The sequence below is a fragment of the Orcinus orca genome, chromosome 17, assembly GCF_937001465.1.
Source record: "Orcinus orca chromosome 17, mOrcOrc1.1, whole genome shotgun sequence".
NCBI classification, from domain to species: domain Eukaryota; kingdom Metazoa; phylum Chordata; class Mammalia; order Artiodactyla; family Delphinidae; genus Orcinus; species Orcinus orca.
This window is the reverse complement of record NC_064575.1, coordinates 53,430,299-53,449,139: the sequence shown is the minus strand read 5'-3', so window position 1 is coordinate 53,449,139 and position 18,841 is coordinate 53,430,299. Positions and strand designations below refer to the sequence as shown.

Below are 18,841 nucleotides of genomic sequence, written 5' to 3'. Positions count from 1 at the left end.
AATTTATTCAGAGTGCAAGACAGACCAGGGGGTTTTAGTATTAACAGTATTAAGAGTTCATTAATAGGGTTTCAGATTCTCCATTCTAACCAACCTTTTAGAAACCATCACTTGTTGAGTTTTGGTGTAGTGATTTTTTTCTTCTCTGTGTGTGTTGTCTAAACAACTATATTGTTTCTCTCATTAGCCACCCTCCCCCCATCCCCGATTCCTGAGAAATCCTGAAGTTGGGAACCCATGATCAGGGTTAAATTCACTTAGAAGCAGTACAAAATGGATTTTTAAAAATGTATCTGAAAATTGAATGTCTTGAAGTTAAATTTCAGACCTACAATGAGAGTCTTTCATAATCACACAGATGAAGGGAATCACCCCTAATCTGCTGGTGCTTCTTGTTTCGGCCAAGGCAACCCTAATCCCTCCAGGCTCTTCCCAGCCATCCTCAGACCCATGGGTCAAGGTAGCTGCTAATATTTTACGTCACAACGCAGAGTGGGTAGGTGGGCTGAAAGCCTTTATCTCGTCCACACATAAACAAATCCACAGTGCAGCATGAGGAGGAGACTCAGTTGACTTTCTTCCATTTTACACCCAAGACGCCCTCAAGGGCCTCTCCTTTGAGCATATCTTAGGTGGCTTGCTCCAGGATTGTGTGAAAAGGGATTTGGGGTTGGGATGCCCACTGTAGTGGATTGAATAAGCTAGCTCCAGGCTTTCAGTTTGCTGGTGGGGGTGGGAATGTGCCTGGCACAAGTAAATGACCATCTCAAAATGCCCTCTACAGCTGTGCCCAAAGTACATCCTCTTCTCACATTACAGTGGCTGCCAGGCAGGACCATCATGTGATAGCTTGAATTTATTGTTATTGTTGATGATGTGGATAGTTGGCATGCTAGGAATGATTTCAGAGGGGCAGTATATATAGTGTGGTGCAGTAGTTTGTATAAAAGAACAGTGTTGTGGACGGACTCCCTATACTCAGGAAAGTGCATGAAGATATAGTGGAAAGACCATGTTCTGTGGTTGGAGGTGGGTTTGGTGCCTCTCTCTGCCATCTATCTAGTAACATAGTCTTTGCTCCAAGAGGGGGGAAAAAAGTGCCCTTTGATTGCTTCTTCAGTTTTAAGTTTTAAACTTTAGATAGTTTGCTCTTGGAGAAATGCCAGAAATATTCCTGCAGTATTTCTTCTTCTGCAAGAAGGTGGTCTGGGTACATTTGCATTTTGGCAATACCTGCCTTCTCTGACATGGATGACAAGAGGTGATCTTTAAGACGTTTTCTGCAGGAGTCTATGATTTAGTGTTGTAGGTAACCTTTCACTGACTGGCTGTTGTTTCTTTGTATGGATTATTGAGCCCTATACTCCAAAATGGATCTGTAAAAGTTTTATTCCGTGGATGGTTATCTAGAGAGTAGAGTGAGGTCACTTTAAAGGTAGTTTGCTAATATGATTATTGGTGAGCGGTGAGTTATTAAACGTTTTCGCTGTGTTAACTAGTCTGCTTACAAGATTTATATGGGCGACTATCCTAAAAGAAATCTGTATATTCACACTTTTCTTGCTTGTTCTAAACTTCAATTTGAGGTGGAAGACCTAAGGAGTAGTTTTGTTGAGTTGAAGATCAGGAATCTTTTCTGCCTCTGAAATGTATTGTAACAAGTATTATTGTACATTTTTCACTGTTGGAACTGTTATCTAAAGAAGTGGAAGAGTGGGGAAATACTTGGTAAGTTTTATCTCTTCTTTGCTTAAAGTCTGAAGGTAGCTCAGATTGAAACACAAATGACCGTAGAATGTCAAGTAGACAGTAAAGGTCCTTTGTGAGGGAGAAGCTGTAGATTTATGTAGGAAGAAAATCAGAACTACCAGAAAAGCACATGGAGGAGGTAGCATTTGAGCTGGGCCTGAAATAATAATAATGTTCCTGGAGGAAATATACTGGGGGCAGATTATGCCACTTTCTGCCATTAAAGTGAGTACTGATACACGTGAAACGTGGGTGGGTATGCCTGATCTTACAGTTCCAGGGATAGCAAAAGGATCATCTTGTAGAAGGTGGGCTGTCAGGAATATCCTTATGTCCTGGAGAATTGGAGCCTTTTAGGAATTCAGATGTACCTAAACTTTTTACCTTTAGAAATTTAGCTGGGAATTTAACAGGTTTCATTTTAGGGGTGTGTGTGTCTGAACAGATGGCAGGGGATTTAGGATTAGGGCAGGGAATTGTAAAACCAAAGAACCTGTGTTAAGTGCTACTGTCAATTGAGGGTCATCAAAAGATGACTAATCTTTGAAATTATAAGGTTAAATTTGGGGGAAATGAGACTGAAATTGTAGGGAATTTCAAGGGCAGCTATGAGATACGTTACCCTCTAGCAAGTACTGTTATACTGATTTCTCTATTAACATCAATTTGCTGTTACCTTACCTTGGTGGTCAAAAAAAATTCCAGCCTCTCAATCTGTAAAATGTCTATAAATGTGAAGGAATGAAATAGGTTATTGAATCAGAATATAGAATAAATCTTTAGTGTAGGAGTACTAAGGATTGTCAGAAGCTCACTGCTTACCTATCCATTGTGTGTTATAGCCACCTCACAAAGGCTTTCCTGCCTGTCTCTGAAATGAGATTAAATGCTGAGTTAGGTTATTTTGTAATGTTATGCTGTGTTCTTAAAATTGTTTTCCTTCACAATCACATGTAAAGATTTATTCTGAAATGGAATTTGGTGAGCTGTAGGGTGGTTTAGATTTTACTTTAAAAACAGGGAAAACTTTTGTTAATATCGCTGTGAGAGGAAATATAGTTAATAACTTGAAGCATTGTAAGCTTTTGGAAGAAGATCCTTTAAATTAGATGAGTGCCTAATACTTTTGTAGAGACATTTAGTAACTCAGTAAATTTAAATGAATATGATCAGTGGCCTGCGGTTCTGGGATTTACATGTCTGCTGAAGACTCTATAATGTAAAGGGGAACAAAGTACTCCTTATTTTATAGTTAGTACCATTTTTTTTCCCCCTTTGCTTGAAGGTTTCTTTGTTACTGTTATCTGGGATCTGTGTAAACTAATGTGTATGGGGCCAATTTAGTCATGATAACTATCTTGAGATTTGGAAAAATGATACATTTTCTGTAAATTTTGCGGATTGAATTTAAGAAATTAAACAAATTTGATATTTGGGGAAATATTCTAAGTGTCCATGTAAAATTAATTTGTGTGTGAAAGTTTCAGATGGGTAAGATGAAATTGAATATGACAGTTAGTAAGTGCTATTTCCATATAAACATTACATAAATATCTTCCATTGATATATTTGCTTTTCATACATTCATAACAATTTCAGGACTGAAAAGAACCAGAGAGGACTATTAGTCTTTCTTCACGTACATGAGACCGGAAACTTAGTGGGCTTAAATGAACCCAGTTGGTAGTAGATGAGCTGGGAGTAAACCCCAGATTTCTTGCTATCCAGTGGGTATTATTTCCAGTACAAATGGGTGTACATTTCAGATGGAGTCCACCATGATTTTTTTCTTTTTTTTTTTTTTGCGGTACGCAGGCCTCTCCCCGCTGTGGCCTCTCCTGTTGCGGAGCACAGGCTCCGGACGCGCAGGCTCAGCGGCCATGGCTCACGGGCCTAGCCGCTCCGCGGCATGTGGGATCCTCCCGGACCGGGGCACGAACCCGTGTTCCCTGCATTGGCAGGCGGACTCTCAACCACTGTGCCACCAGGGAAGCCCCCACCATGATTTTTAATATTAGAAAATTTGATGTCAGTAAACATTTCTTCTGTCCCCTTCCTAACCTGAAATTTGCTTTTGAGTTCTTGACTTGTTATTTTCTAGCATCTTGATATCCTCAAACCTTACTTTAGTTTTATAGATATTATTTGCCTGGAATGATATTTGGAGCCATGAAAGCATCATTTAATTCTTAATCTCAGTTATTGTCCAGCTTTGAAAAAAGCTTTGACAAGTTTTGTGCCCCCCCGCCCCCCCCCCCCCCCCCCCGTATTCTTTGTGAAAACGCTAGAGACAGTGTTGGGCTAAGAAAAAAGGAATGGAAATGAATGGGTTTAGTTGTATGCTGGTGAACAAGTTATCTTTCGAAAGTGTCACTACTATGGCTTTTGGGAAATAAAACCTTTCTTAGTCTTTTCTCACAGTCTGGCTCTAGTCTGTAGTCTGGTGAGGAGTTTTATAAATTACTCATAGTCAGTGTGGGCTGAGGAGAATGAGAACTCCTGCCTCTGCTCCGGGTCTTCTCAGGGCTGTTGTTATTGCCCAGAATGGAGCCTCTCAGTTTGGAGCCTCCTAGTCTATTTTCTTCTCCCCATTTTCTAGTCAGCCTTCTCTCAGAGCTCATGAGTTCCACAGTGCATTATTCTTATGGTGTTTTATCTTGCCTTGAAACACAGATATGTGCCTTATAAATGAGCAAACTGGGATTTGGTCAAAAAGCTTGACTTTACAGGACTGAAGAAGACACATTTTTGTTAATGAAAGGCTAGAAAAATGAAAATGTATTTTATTGAGGGCCAAGTCACACATGATCTGATGTTATTCTTTGGAAGTGAGAATAAAATCACTAGTGAGTATTTACTTCTTGGTAGACAAATTAAATATGGCATCATTTGAAAGTTATTTTTGCTTAGAAATACGATTTAGTGTTGGACATTTGCTTATGCATATTTTAGTGTTTGAAAGATACTACTCATCGTTGAACAGTGGTTAGAACTTTACTGGATAAAGTAAAATTGAAGGACAACTGGCTCCTATTAGAATCTCTTTATCAAAATAATTAGATTATTTGGCCATATGTTATATGATTGGTGGTAGCTTTTAAATCCTAAACTGGCTTTAAGGCATGATTAATTTTGAGTATGTATACCACTTTCGTCTGTTAGGACGAATGATTGAAATTTGATTTCATGTATTTTTGTCACTCTCTAGAAAGCAAAACTTACGGAATTTCCTGTTGATTTACTGTTCTAATTTTTTTCCCTGTTGTTCCTAAAATGCTCAGTTTATTTTTAAGAGAATAATTTCTGGAAAAGTTTTCAAAGGCATTTGTTTTGGTAATTTAATAGAATTGAACTCTTAAAATCTCTACATTTGAATACATCTTTGTATTATAAAATGGCTTCCTTAGGTTGACAAAAGTGCCCAATTTAAATGAGTATTACAATATTTTATATTAATTCAAGACTGTTTCTTTGAGAGAAACAGCAAAATCAAAATAGATAACATGAGTTAATATCTTTCTGTTACACAGCCCTTTGAGATTTTTCTAAGCATATTCAATACTCTTAAAAATGTGAGTTGTTATCCTTATTTTATAGATATGGGTTTTAATTTGTACAATTATGTGTCACAAGGTGATTCAAGAACTTTTGAGACTATTCTCACCTTAAGCCAATTTGGCTTTTGCATTGTTTCTGTCTCTTTATATTAAATTCTTAATATATATGTGCTTCCCAAATATTTTCATTTCATCATGTACGTGTACATTCAAGAGTCTCTTGGCATATGTAGTATGGTGTTTAAAAACTGGCTTTCCATTGGGCGTTGGTTCAAGTACCAGTTCTACTGCTGGTTTTCTAAATAAACTCTAGAAGCTTCAGTTTCCTCGTCTGTAAAATACTAAGATGATGATGACTGAAGTTGCAAATGAGGTGGTGAGGGAAGGCAACTGCAGGGTTGACTTGTGATCTTTTCTGGGACAGAAATCAAAGATAATATAAAAAACATTCTTGCTTAGTAAAATTTTTGTATGCTACTGTTAGAGATCACCAAATCAGAACTGTTTTGCTTACAAAGGCTTTGTACATGTGGTTTATTCATGTTTTGTTTTGTTTTTAAAGGTTACGGGAAGTTTCAGAGAAACTGAACAAATATAATTTAAACAGGTAAGAGATTTAAGATATTTTACATTTCCTAAAAAGAATGATTTTGTTTTAATTAGGAAAAAGTACTCATATTTTAGGCAGCAGCTATTAAGAAAATTTTAATCTAACTATCAAATTTTTATGGGTTGCATTCATTTGAATTATAGTTGGTATTCATACTGATTTTTAAAAACTCTGCCATACCAAAGAGCTATAATGACTGTGTAGATATAATAATTTTTTCAATTATTCCTTTAAAATATGTAAATATTAGTTTTTTAAAACAGGCTTTACTAGCAATTTTTTTCTTTTGTTAATTGGATTTTCTAAAAAACCCTAGGATGCATTTGCCATTTGAAAAATAATTTTGTTTGCATACTTTTCTTTATTTCCCAGCCATCCCCCTTTGAATGTGTTGGAACAGGCTACCATTAAACAGTGTGTGGTGGGCCCAAATCATGCTGCCTTTCTTCTTGAGGTAAACCGTTTACTCTACGGTAGAGAAATGAACATGGATGTTAAAATACAGCTGTGCATCATCATGTGTCTTCTTTTCAACCGTGGAAAACAGCAGTTTCTTGCAGTAGTTCTTCCAGAGACCACCCAGTTCCATTTCCTTATTGTATAAATCCTCTGGCCCAGAGAAGGCTTAAATGATTTACTAGAGGTTGAAACTAGTTAGTAAGAGAATGGAGAAGTTCCTGATATCTAGTCATTTCCTTACTCTGAATTCTGTTAGATGGAGATATTTTAAATTATTTTTACTGGTTTTATGATAATGTATACAAACCATACTTCCCCAGCTCAGGTGTGAGTGCCTTCTAGAAGGGAGCTTATTTGTTGCCTTCTGAATTGACAGTGATAGGTACATAATTTGTTTGTTGAATAAATTCAAGTTTTAATACACATTTTTACTTTGGAAGTTTCTTCTATTTTCTTTGCTTCTAGGATGGTAGAGTTTGCAGGATCGGTTTTTCAGTACAGCCAGACCGATTGGAATTGGGTAAACCTGACAATAATGATGGGTAAGACATTATGTCCTTTCCATTTAATAAATATTTAGCTCTTAAAGGTATTATATTACACCTGTGTTTTGATTTTTGGGAACCCTCAAATTAAAAAAAAAAAGCATTGTGGAAAAGGAGATGCTTAAAATAGAGTGAAATGGTTACTTTGTAGTTTGATTTTAATTTTTATGCAAGCAGTGATTTATAGCTAAAATATTTGCATTAAAAGTAGCAGAGGAGTCAGTGATCACTTAACAGAAATAGATTACCAGAAGAATGATGTGTATGTGGTAGGGCCCAAGACAGATCTGGCTCTTTGAGTGAACTGACTTTTTGGATCATGTTTTTTCCCTTTTAATATTCCCAAGTCAAGTAGCTCAATTTGAAAATGACGGAGTCTTTAAAATTTTGGCCTTTATAAGTGACGTCATATAAAAAAGGTTGCTAGATAATGTATGATGACTTTCAGTTGACTGCTTCTAAGGAAAATATGATTACTTTAAAAAATCTAAGGAACAATTCATTTGCAGTTAAACCGTGAAAACAGTTTCAAACAGGAACTGGATTGTTATGAGGCTAGAAATTGTTAGGTTTGCTCTTTGATCTGAAGTATCCATTCAGTAACAATAATCAGAGAATTGTTAGGCTGATATTGTATCACAGTAAGTCCCAGAGTAGTGAGGCCTGGCTTGTTCCTAGGGATTTTGGGACTGTTCTGTGATTTTTCTACCTTTTGTTTTTTTCCCAGGTCAAAGTTGAATAGCAATTCGGGGGCAGGGAGGACATCGAGGCCTGGTAGGACAAGCGACTCCCCGTGGTTTCTCTCAGGTTCCGAGACTCTGGGCAGGCTGGCAGGCAACACCCTGGGGTAAGTTGTGGTCAGAAGATGGCATCCGCGGGTCTGGGTTATTGCTCAGTGAGTGCTCATTTCAGAGTTATCCAGCGATGGAGTGAGGGAACTCCTGAACTCTGAGCAGGGGCTCCTGTCGCTCATGGTGAGCCACCATGATAAAAAAACCCACATAGGCTAATCACAGCTAACCTAGGTTTTTGTCCTTCTAAAAATGTATAATGACTGCATGCATTTATCGTGTCATTTATGTTATTTAAAAATTTTCAGTGATACTATCTTTGGTCTCATTTGTGACTAATTCTTGGGTAAAAAAAAAAATCTAACATTTCTTTCTAGTGTTCGAATACAGTAGTTCTTTCTGAATTAATTTAGTGAGGCTTGAAACGATTATGTAACTGAACTTTAAAGCCTTTAACGAAGTTTTTACTTTAAAAACATTATAGTGGTATACTTGACACATAACATTATATTTGTTTCAAGTGTACAACATAACGATTCAGTATTTGTATATATGTGTGACTCTTGAGCAATCTAGGGGTTAGGGGCATTGACCCTCTGCACAGTCAAAAACCCACTTGTAACTTTTGACTCCCTCAAAACTTAACTACTAATAGCCTCGGGTTGACTGGAAGCCTTACCATTAACGTAAACAGGTGATTAATACATATTTTGTATGTTATATGTATTATGTACTGTATTCTTATAATAAAGTAAGCTAGAGAAAACAAAATGTTATTAAGAAAATCCTGAAGAGAAAATATATTAACAGTACTGTACTTATTGATACCGTAAGTTTACATCATCTGTTTATAAGATGAATTGTCTGTCATTACCTATATGTCCTATATGATACAAAACTCTAGATGTTATATGTATTACTAACACTAGACATCAAAAAGGAAGAGATAATGTGAAAAATTCGTATTTATTTACAGGTATAGTGATTCATGAATTGATAGCAAAGCAGCAGCAGCATGATTACCTCATGGTAGCCTAACCTATACACTAATGAATGAATTGGTATAAAAACTTTATGGCATATAGTATCACATGATATATATAGTCATATTCATCATATAGTATTAGAAACATTGTTACACTAAAAAAAACCACGCTGGGCTTCCCTGGTGGCGCAGTGGTTGAGAGTCCGCCTGCCGATGCAGGGGACACGGGTTCGTGCCCTGGTCCGGGAAGATCCCACATGCCACGGAGCCGCTGGGCCTGTGAGCCATGGCCGCTGAGCCTGCACGTCCGGAGCCTGTGCTCCGCAACGGGAGAGGCCACAACAGTGAGAGGCCCGCGTACTGCAAAAAAAACAAAAAAACAAAAAAACCCCACGCTTACCTGTTATGATAGGCTGATATGCAGTTTCTCCAACCAAGAGAGAGAGAAGCATTATGTATGGTAATGTAATTCTATGAAAGCAAAGGGGTAAAACAGTAAGAAAACTAACACATTATTAATTTTATATTAAATATCACCTTATGCCTATGTAAGCATAAACTAGTGTCTATAAATATTTTATGCATTCATGACCTACCTTTGTCTTAATTTTTTTTGATATTTCCAGGCTACATGATTCATCTGTGAGCTTTTTCAAATCACTGCAAATCTCCAAAAATTTTTCCAATATATTTATTGAAACAAATTCACATATAAGTGGATCCACACAGTTCAGTCTGTGTTGTTCAAGGGTCAAATGTATTGTGAAATGATCCCCACAAGAAATTTAGTTAACATCCACCACCATATATAGTTACAAATTGTTTTTCTTGTGATGAGGACTTTTAAGATCTGCTCTCTTATCAACTTTCAAATATGCAGTACAGTGTTGCTAACTATAGTCACCATGCTGTACATTATATCTCCATGACTTTATTTTATAACTGGAACTTTGCACCTTGTTTTTACTTTTAAAATTATTTGTAGAGTTCTTACTTTTTAAACTAGATACTCAACTCTTCTTCCATTTTATCTAAAGTTGATATGCTGTCAACTAAAGGAATCATATACAGATTCCAAGCCAGATGATTTTATTCATTTTATACCTTGATTTTTGAATAGCCAAATTTTCTGAAATTACTCATTTAATGGTTAGATAAATGCCAAATCAGTCAAGTCAGCATATGTGTTCAGAGGCTGATCAGAGAAATATAACTAGAAGCAAATTAAATTGTTTGAAAATATAATTAAGGAGAAGATGTTTTTTAAACATTTTATTTTGACTCTGAATTTCTAGGTAAAGTTACATTTAAAAATTGAGGTCCCAAGGTACTTATTTTCTCTTTTTTGTTTTTATGCCGAACTAAATTTAATTTGAGGTCAGAGGGAGGTCATTTAGTTGAGTGCATCCTTTAGCTCATTCTGTGCTAGAACTGTTCATAGGAAACATAGCTCTGGTTTTTATTAAAATGTTAGATATCTCCTTTTAATGGTTCTATGCACACACATAACATAACAGTGTATGATAAAGAATTCTGAAAATAATATATATAAACAAATGGAATTTTCATTTTATTTGATAAATCTGCAAAAAGTTTATATTTAAGAAAGAATAAATTATGTATGATACTATGTGAAACTTTACCTGTTTAGAGATTAAAATTTAGTTCTTTTTTTAGTTGAGGGGTTGTCAAATTACAGCCTACAGGCTAAATCCGGCGCCTCCTATTTTTACTGAGATACGGCCATGCTTGATGTTTTATTTACTGTCTGTGGTTGCTTTTGTGCTAAGATGGTAGAAATGAGTTGTCATGACTAAGACTGATGAGCCTACAAAGCCTAATAAATAAATGATTTACCATTCTGCTCTTTACAGGAAAAGTTTGCTGATCCCTTATTTAGTTTATACATTTATGTAGTGGCATTTGTTCCTAATCCTGTATTCTTTATTTATTTTTAAATTTAACATTTCATTTTGAAATAATCTGACTTTAAAAAGTTGCAAAATGTCACCCAACTTCCCCAAATCTTAACATTTTACATAACCATAGTCCAGTTATCAAAACCAGGAAATTAACACTTATCAGTGCTTAATCTACAGAGTTTATAAAGATTTCACTGCCTGTCCCATGCGTACCATTTCTCTGCTCCAGGATTCAATCCAGGATCCCATATTGCATTTATTGTCATGCTTCTGTAGTTTCCTCCAGTCTGGGACAGTTTCTCAATCTTTATCTTTCTAGACCCTGATGAGTTTGAAAACTGACTGGTTATTTTGTGTAATGTTTGAATTTGTCTATTATTTCCTCACAATTAAACCCAGGTGATGCATTTTTTTAAAGTCTTTATTTTTTAAGAGCAGTTTTCAGGTTCACAGCAAAAATGAGAAGGTGGTTCAGGGGTTTTACATATGCTCCCTGTCCCCACACATGTACAGCCTCCCTTGTTATCAGTACCCCCGCCCCCCCACCCCGAGTGGTCCATTTGTTACAATTGATGAACCTACATTGACACATCATCACCCACAGTCCATAGTTTACATTAGAGTTCACTCTAGGTGTTGTATGTTCTGTGGGTTTGGATAAGTTTATAATGACATGCATCTTCCATTACAGTATCATATCAAGTAGTTTCACTGTCCTAAAAATCCATTGATCTTTTTACCATCTTCTTAGTTTTGTCTTTTCCAGAATGTCATATAGTTGGATTCATACAGTATGTAGCCTTTCCAGCTTGACTTCCTTCACTTAGTACAATAGTATGCATTTAAGGTTCCTCCGTGTCTTTTCATGGCTTAATAACTCATTTCTTTTTAGTGCTGAATAATATTTCATTGTGTAGATGTACCACAGTTTATTTACACATTCACCTGCTGAAAGACATCTTGGTTGCTTCCAAGTTTTGGCATTATGAATAAAGCTGTGTCCTGGTTTTTGTGTGGACGTAAGTTATCAGCTCCTTTGGGTTAAATACCAAGGAACATGATTGCTGGATCATATGGTAACAATATGTTTAGTTTTGTAAGAAACTGCTGAACTGTTTTCTAAAGTGGCTGTACTGTTTTGCATTCCCACCAGAAATGAGTGAGAGTTGTTGTTGCCCCATATCCTTACCACCCTTTGGTGGTGTCATTGTTCTGGATTTTGGTCATTCTAATAGGTGTGTAGTGGTATCTTGTTTTTTAAATTTGCATTTGCCTGATGACATATGATGTGAAGTATCTTTTTATATGCTTATTTACCAGCTGTTGATCTTTTCTGGTGAGGTGTCTTTTAAGGTCTTTGGCCCATTTTCCCATCAGGTTGTTTGTATATTTTGGATAAGCCTTCTTTATCAGATGTGTCTCCCGCAGATATTTTCTCCCAGTCTGTGGCTTTTCTTTTCATTATCTTGACAGTGTCTTTTACAGAGCCAAAGTTTTTCATTTTAATGAAGTCCAGCTTATCAGTTATTTCTTTCATTGTGCCTTTGGTATCATATCTAAAAAGTCATTGCCAAACCCAAGGTCGTCCAGATTTTCTTCTGTTATCTTCTAGGAGTTTCATAGTTTTGCATTTTACATTTAGGTCGGTGATCAGTTTTCAGTTAATTTTTGTGAAGGTCTGTGTCTTTTTTCCATGTGGATGTCCAGTTGTTCCAGCACCATTTGTTGAATCAGCCGTCTTTGCTTCTTTGTATTGCCTTTGCTTCTTTGTCAAAGATCAGTTGACTCTATGGGGGTCTATTTCTGGACTCTTTTTACTATTCCGCTGATCTATTTGTCCATTTTTTTTTCTCCAATAGCACGCTGTCTTGATTACTGTCGCTTTACAGTAAGTCTTGAAGTTGGGTAGTGTCAGTTAGTCAAAAGAACTTTGTTCTTCTTCAGTATTGTGTTGGCTATTTTAGGTCTTCTGCCTCTCCCTATAAATTTTAGAATCAGTTTGTTGATACCCACAAAAAAACTTGCTGGGATTTTGATTGGTATTGCAGGTGATGCATTTCTGGCAGGAATACCACAGAAGTGATGATGTGCCCTTCTCAGTGCATCGTATCAGGAGGCACATGGTACTGATATGTCTCATCACTGGTGATGGTTATACCTCTGATCACTTAGTTAAGGTGGTGTTTGCCAGACTTCTCAACTGTAAAGTTACTGTTTTCCCCTTTGTAATTCGTATGTATTTTGTGGAGAGATACTTCATGACTATGTAAATATCCTATTTTCCATCATACTTTTGCTCATTAATTTTACCATCCATTGGTGATTTTTTGCTTTAGTTGTTACTGTGGTGTTGGCCAAGTAGTGATTTTTTTGTTTTGTTTTTGGCCATGCTGCGTGGCTTGTGGGATCTCAGTTCCCTGACCAGGGATTGAACCCAGGCCATGGCAGTGAAAGCACCGAATCCTAACTGCTGGACCACCAGGGAACTCCCCAAGTAGTGATTTTTAAAAACTTTTTTCATTATTTCTTTTGTACTCATTAACTGAAATTTGACTGTAAAGAAGAACTTTCCCTCCTTGCCCACTTATGTCTGTTTCTATTGAGTTATTTATATCATTATGGTCTCGTATATTTGTTTTATTTTATGGTTTATAATCCATTGCTGTTTATGTCGCTCAAATTGTCCTAGATTTAAATCCTCTTCTCTTTATAAATAAAACTTAGATACAGCCAATTATAATACACTGCATGACAGAATGACTGAGAGTAGTGGAATTTTATGACTTTGCTAATAACATATGTAACAAATATAATAATAAAGTAGTACATTTGAGCTTGAATAAAGCCTCAGTAGACCTACTCCAAAGAAGGTTGGGGCTAATTTTAAGACTTTAAAATGTGGAGAGAATCATTAAAATTTGAGTCCCCCTTACTCACCCTGGCTTGCACTCCTGTTTGACTCATGTATTTCTGTCTCCCTCCCCCTCCCCCTCCCCCCTACAGTGGACTCTGTGTAAGCTTTCTTTAGCATTGGGTTTCTGAATTGCACTTTTGAAAAATGTCACAGTGTCCCACTGGCTAAGCCATATGTTTACCTTTATTTGGTCTTGCAGATGTCCACAAAATGTAAGCACTTATTAAAGGCTGATTGTTTCTCTTGGCCTCTCTGAAATTTTTCTCAGTTTGTTGATAGTGAAATTGTGATCCGTTATTCTGTAAATTAAGAAACTTTAGAGTCAAAAATACTATCCTTCATAAAAAATTTTTTTTCTTGAGTTGTATAGTTTTTTTCCCCCATTTGTATTGATTACAATAAACTTTTAAAGAAGCTTGCAATTTACTATATGTAATAGAGAATCTAGAACAGACAGATCTTGAGTCCCCAGAGGGGATTTTTATCTGCAAATTTACCAAATGCAGTCATATGTGAAAGAGACTGTCCCCACAGACCTTGGTCCCCAACCCCTTACCTTTGGAGTCCTGGCTTGCTCCCTTTGGGTTCAGAGAAGTGTTGTGAATTAGGGAGCAAGTGGTCTCTGAGAGATGCATTTGAAAGATTTTGGGATGACTGGTACTGTTTTTCTTTTCCATCAGCATGGATAATTGAGAATTGATCATTTATTATAACTAATCATTCTTAGGAATACATAGCAGTCAAAATTCCTGGGACTTTGAATATTTTTCCCTTTGGTGTTTTCACTAAATTGGCAGGTTTATGTGCTAAGTATTTCTAGCTGCTGTCTTTTCCCCATTCATAATTACTGAAATTTATCCTGGGAGATATTTTAAAAATGTCCTGGATATTTTTGTTAAACTTATTTCAGACCAGGTTAAGGGCAAGAACACCAACTTTATTTGGAGAAAAAAAGACAGTTTGTGTTGGACCCTGATGGCGCAGTGGTTAAGAATCCGCCTACCAGTGCAGGGGACACGGGTTCGATCCCTGGTCTGGGACGATCCCACATGCCGTGTAGCAACTAAGCCGGACTACTGAAGTGAGTGATTTAATGATTCAGTGCCACAACTGCTGAAGCCCACGCACCTGGAGCCCATGCTCCGCAACAAGAGAAGCCACCGCAATGAGAAGCCTGCGCACCACAATGAAGAGTAGCCCCACCTCCCCCGCTCGCCGCAACTAGAAAAAGCCCGCGTGCAGCAACGAAGACCCAACATAGCCAAAAATAGATAAATAAATACTTTTTAAAAAAGAGTTTATGTTTAATAGGATGTTTAAAATGGAAATATTAGTATCAAAAGTCTCTTTATTCCGTTGTTTGTTATCACTGGCTATAATGGATGATAGGTATAAGCTGCTTTTCATTGGTTTGAGCTACCGTATTTCCTTCGGAGTTTAATTTGAGCTGATAGTACAGGATTTGAAAGGAAAAAGCCAAGCAGGCCATTGTAATTGTAGACAGCTGAAGCTGGCCCCAGTCTAAAAAGGTGGTAAGATAGTAGGTTGTAGGGCTTCGACAATGTAAGTGGACACCCCATTTTTATTTTATTTATTTATTTATTTATTTATTTAGGTACGCGGGCCTCTCACTGTTGTGGCCTCTCCCGTTGCGGAGCACAGGCTCCGGACGCGCAGGCTCAGCGGCCATGGCTCACGGGCCCAGCCGCTCTGCGGCATGTGGGATCTTCCTGGACCGGGGCACGAACCCGTGTCCCCTGCATCGGCAGGCGGACTCTCAACCACTGCGCCACCAAGGAAGCCCTCGGACTTTTCTTGTTTTTGATGCTGTACATTTTTTTTAACCAGCCAATCAAGTATATGGACCAGACTTGACCCATGGGCTTTAAGGTTGCAAGCTGTGGATTAATTCCATACTCAGTGTGATTTTCTCAGTTGACTGGAGTCACTTTGTGTACCTTGAGTATTATATGATGGGGTCAAATTGTAGGATTAATTTGATGAGCAAAGTATGGATAGAAGAAACTGGTTTTTCCATTATTATTATTTTTTTTTGCGGTACGTGGGCCTCTCACTGTTGTGGCCTCTCCTGTTGCGGAGCACAGGCTCTGGACGCGCAGGCTCAGCGGCCATGGCTCACGGGCCCAGCCGCTCTGCGGCATGTGGGATCTTCCCGGACCGGGGCACGAACCCGTGTCCCCTGCATCGGCAGGCGGACTCTCAACCACTGCGCCACCAGGGAAGCCCTTTTCCATTATTTTTGAGTTTAGTATTGAAAATTATATAACTCACTGTAATTATAGATAAAAAGGGGATTCCAGTACTGTCTTTTGTGACCACTAATAAACCTCTATTAATGTATACTTAGTCTAACACATTGCTCTTTCTCTGGATAGCAAGCTGGTTAGAGGAATGTTCAGGAGCAGTTGAGGCTGGTCGGCTGGTAGATTGTTTGGATTCTGATAGAAGAAATCCTGCACTGCGGGTGCAAGTGGGAAAACGTGGTATTCTCCATGGTAACGGTCAGGTTAATGAATGGGCAAGCCAGAGATATTTTGACCTTTGTCTTTCAACTAACCTCAGGTGAGGGTTTGTGTAGCAGAGATTGCAAATTGGCTTAAAGGCAAGAATTTGAATGTTCTGGATACGCAGGTATTCTCCACTCTTCCCTGTCGTCTTGACTTTACTTAGAAATTAGTAACCTATCTACCTCTCGTGGAGATTTGAGTTTGTGATACCTGTAAGGTCTGCCAGGAATAGCTGTGTACTTGGATAGTATACCTGATCAGGTTTCCAGTATTATTTGCTTAGGGGGAAAATCATATGCATTTTTCGGTAGAAATATTGAGTCATTACTTATATTTATTTTGGCCATATAATGTCTGAACAGGGGCTTTTTGGAGTGAAATTAATAATAGGCTCAGACAGTAGGCTTACTCTGGCATTATCTCAGGCAAACTGGGACATATAGTTACCCTAATTATATCTTTTTAAGACTCTTTAGTATGGTTCCTCCTGTTTTCAAGTTGAAATAATATATGTAGCTTTTGACTGTTAAAAGCTTCCAAAAGAGTGGTTCCACCTGACTTAATTTTGACAACTTACAGGAAACCATGAAGTAGAAGTGCTGATTTAATGTTTGTTTTGAATATCTGTTTGTATGTTTCATTGATCCTATATTATTTTCTGTTGCGTAATTGTCACAAAGCATATAAGTTGAAAAGAAAACTTGTCTGTTTTTGAGAGTACTGCTTTCTTTGATAACACATGACTATATTTTTAAAATCATGTTTAAAAACACATAACATAAAATTTACTATCTTTTCGGTTATAACTGCACATCTCAGTAGTATTAAGTATATTTATATTGTTGTGAAAGAAATCTCTATTATAACTTTTTCATCTTGTAAAACTGAAACTTTATATCCAATAAACAACTCCCTTTACCCCTCTCCCCACCATCTGACAGCCACCATTCTACTTTCTGTTTCTATGAATTTGACTACGTTAGGTACCTTTTATATTTGTAATCATATAGTATTTGTCTTCTTGTGATTGGCGTATTTCACTTAGCATAATATCTTCAAGGTTCATCTGTGTTGTATTGGGTTGGCCAAAAGGTTTGTTCGGTTTTCCCATAAGATGGCTCTAGTGGCGCTTAGTTGTCTTTAACTTCATTTGAAACAATTTTGTTAGATTGTATTGTGACAGCTGTCATATCAGCGTGCATGTAAAAAAACTTACCAAAATTGGTGAATTTTTGTGTAGCCATTTTAATATTGAAGATGGAAGAAAAACAACACTTGCGGCATATTATGCTTTATTATTTCAAGAAAGGTAAAAACACAACTGAAACGCCAAAAAAAATTGTGCAGTGTATGGGGAAGGTACTGTGACTGATCAAATGTGTCAGAAGTGGTCTGCGAAGTTCCTTGCTGGAGATTTCTCTCTGGATGATGATGCTCCACGGTTGAGTAGACCAGTTGAAGTTGATAGCAATCAAATCGAGACATTAATTGAGAACAATCAACGTTATACCACGCAGCTCTTACACATAGTGCTGCTATGAACATGGGTATGCAAATATCTCTTCGAGACTCTGTTTTCAATTTTTTTGGATATATACATAGAATTATAACTGCTGAGTCATATATAGTGGTTCTATTTTTAATTTTTTAGGAAACTTCATACTGTTTTTCATAGCACTGCACTATTTTACAGTCCTACCTACAGTGCACTAGGGTTACAGTTTCTATACATCCTTGCCAACACTTGTAATTTTCTTTTTTTTTTTTCATGGTAGCCATTCTGATGGGTGTGAGGTGATAGGTGATTGTGGTTTTGATTTGTATTTCTCATGATTAGTGATGTTGACCATCTGTTCATATGCTTACTTGGCCATTTGTGTATTATCTTTGGAGAAATGTCTGTTCGCATTCTTTCCCATATTTTAATCAGGTTATTTGATTTTTTTTGTTGTTGAGTGTTGGAGCTCTTTATATATTCTGGATACTAACCTCTCATTAGATAAACGATTTATAAATATTTTCTTCCATTCTATAGGTTGCTTCCTTACTCTGTTGATTATGTCCTTTGAGGGACAAAATCTATTGGGATATTCATAGGGATTTTGATGAATCTGTAGATTGCTTTGAGCAGTATGGACATCTTAACAATATTAAATTTTCCATCCCCTGGGCACGGGTGTCTTTCCATTTAGTTGTGTCTTTAAACTGTAAACTCTGAATTTTACTTTTTGTGCTGCAGACTGTTAGTAGTTATGTCTCATAGGTCTTTCACGCAAAGGTGAGATGCATTCTATAACTCACTTTAGAGCTGTGACTAGAAATGCTTGGTATGTGGTTCTTTAAAAAATTGTTTTAAAAGATGCAAAAGGGTGGTATATATCTTTCTAAAAAGTGAGTTTATACTTCAGCATTAAAAAAAATTGGAACAGTGTTTTTTTGTTGTTGTTTTTTTTTTTTGCGGTACGCGGGCCTCTCACTGCTGTGGCCTCTCCCGATGCAGAGCACAGGCTCTGGACGCGCAGGCTCAGCGGCCATGGCTCACGGGCCCAGCCGCTCCATGGCATGTGGGATCCTCCCGGACCGGGGCACGAACCCGTGTCCCCTGCATCGGCAGGTGGACCCCCAACCACTGCGCCACCAGGGAAGCCCGGAACAGTGTTATTTTAAAGTTCAGTTCTATTCTGTCAAAATACTACTATAGCATATTATGTCAGTTAGAAAAATAACTTTATCATATTCTAAGATAATGAACATGAGACCCAAAGCGATCTTTCTGAATGA

The 18,841-nt window shown here is 37.3% G+C and overlaps 1 protein-coding gene across 6 annotated transcripts in view; it reads left to right on the top strand.

Moving 5' to 3' along the window:
• The window catches only part of UBR5 (ubiquitin protein ligase E3 component n-recognin 5), a 142,420-nt gene that overhangs the window by 33,142 nt on the left and 90,437 nt on the right, over window positions 1-18,841 (top strand). For all 6 annotated transcript variants that reach the window (XM_033438168.2, XM_004275328.3, XM_004275329.4 and 3 more), the window contains exons 2-5: window positions 5,869-5,913; window positions 6,289-6,370; window positions 6,841-6,917; window positions 7,648-7,767. In XM_033438168.2, coding sequence (XP_033294059.1) covers window positions 5,869-5,913; window positions 6,289-6,370; window positions 6,841-6,917; window positions 7,648-7,767 — 324 coding nt within the window. The remainder of the gene's footprint in view (window positions 1-5,868; window positions 5,914-6,288; window positions 6,371-6,840; window positions 6,918-7,647; window positions 7,768-18,841) is intronic.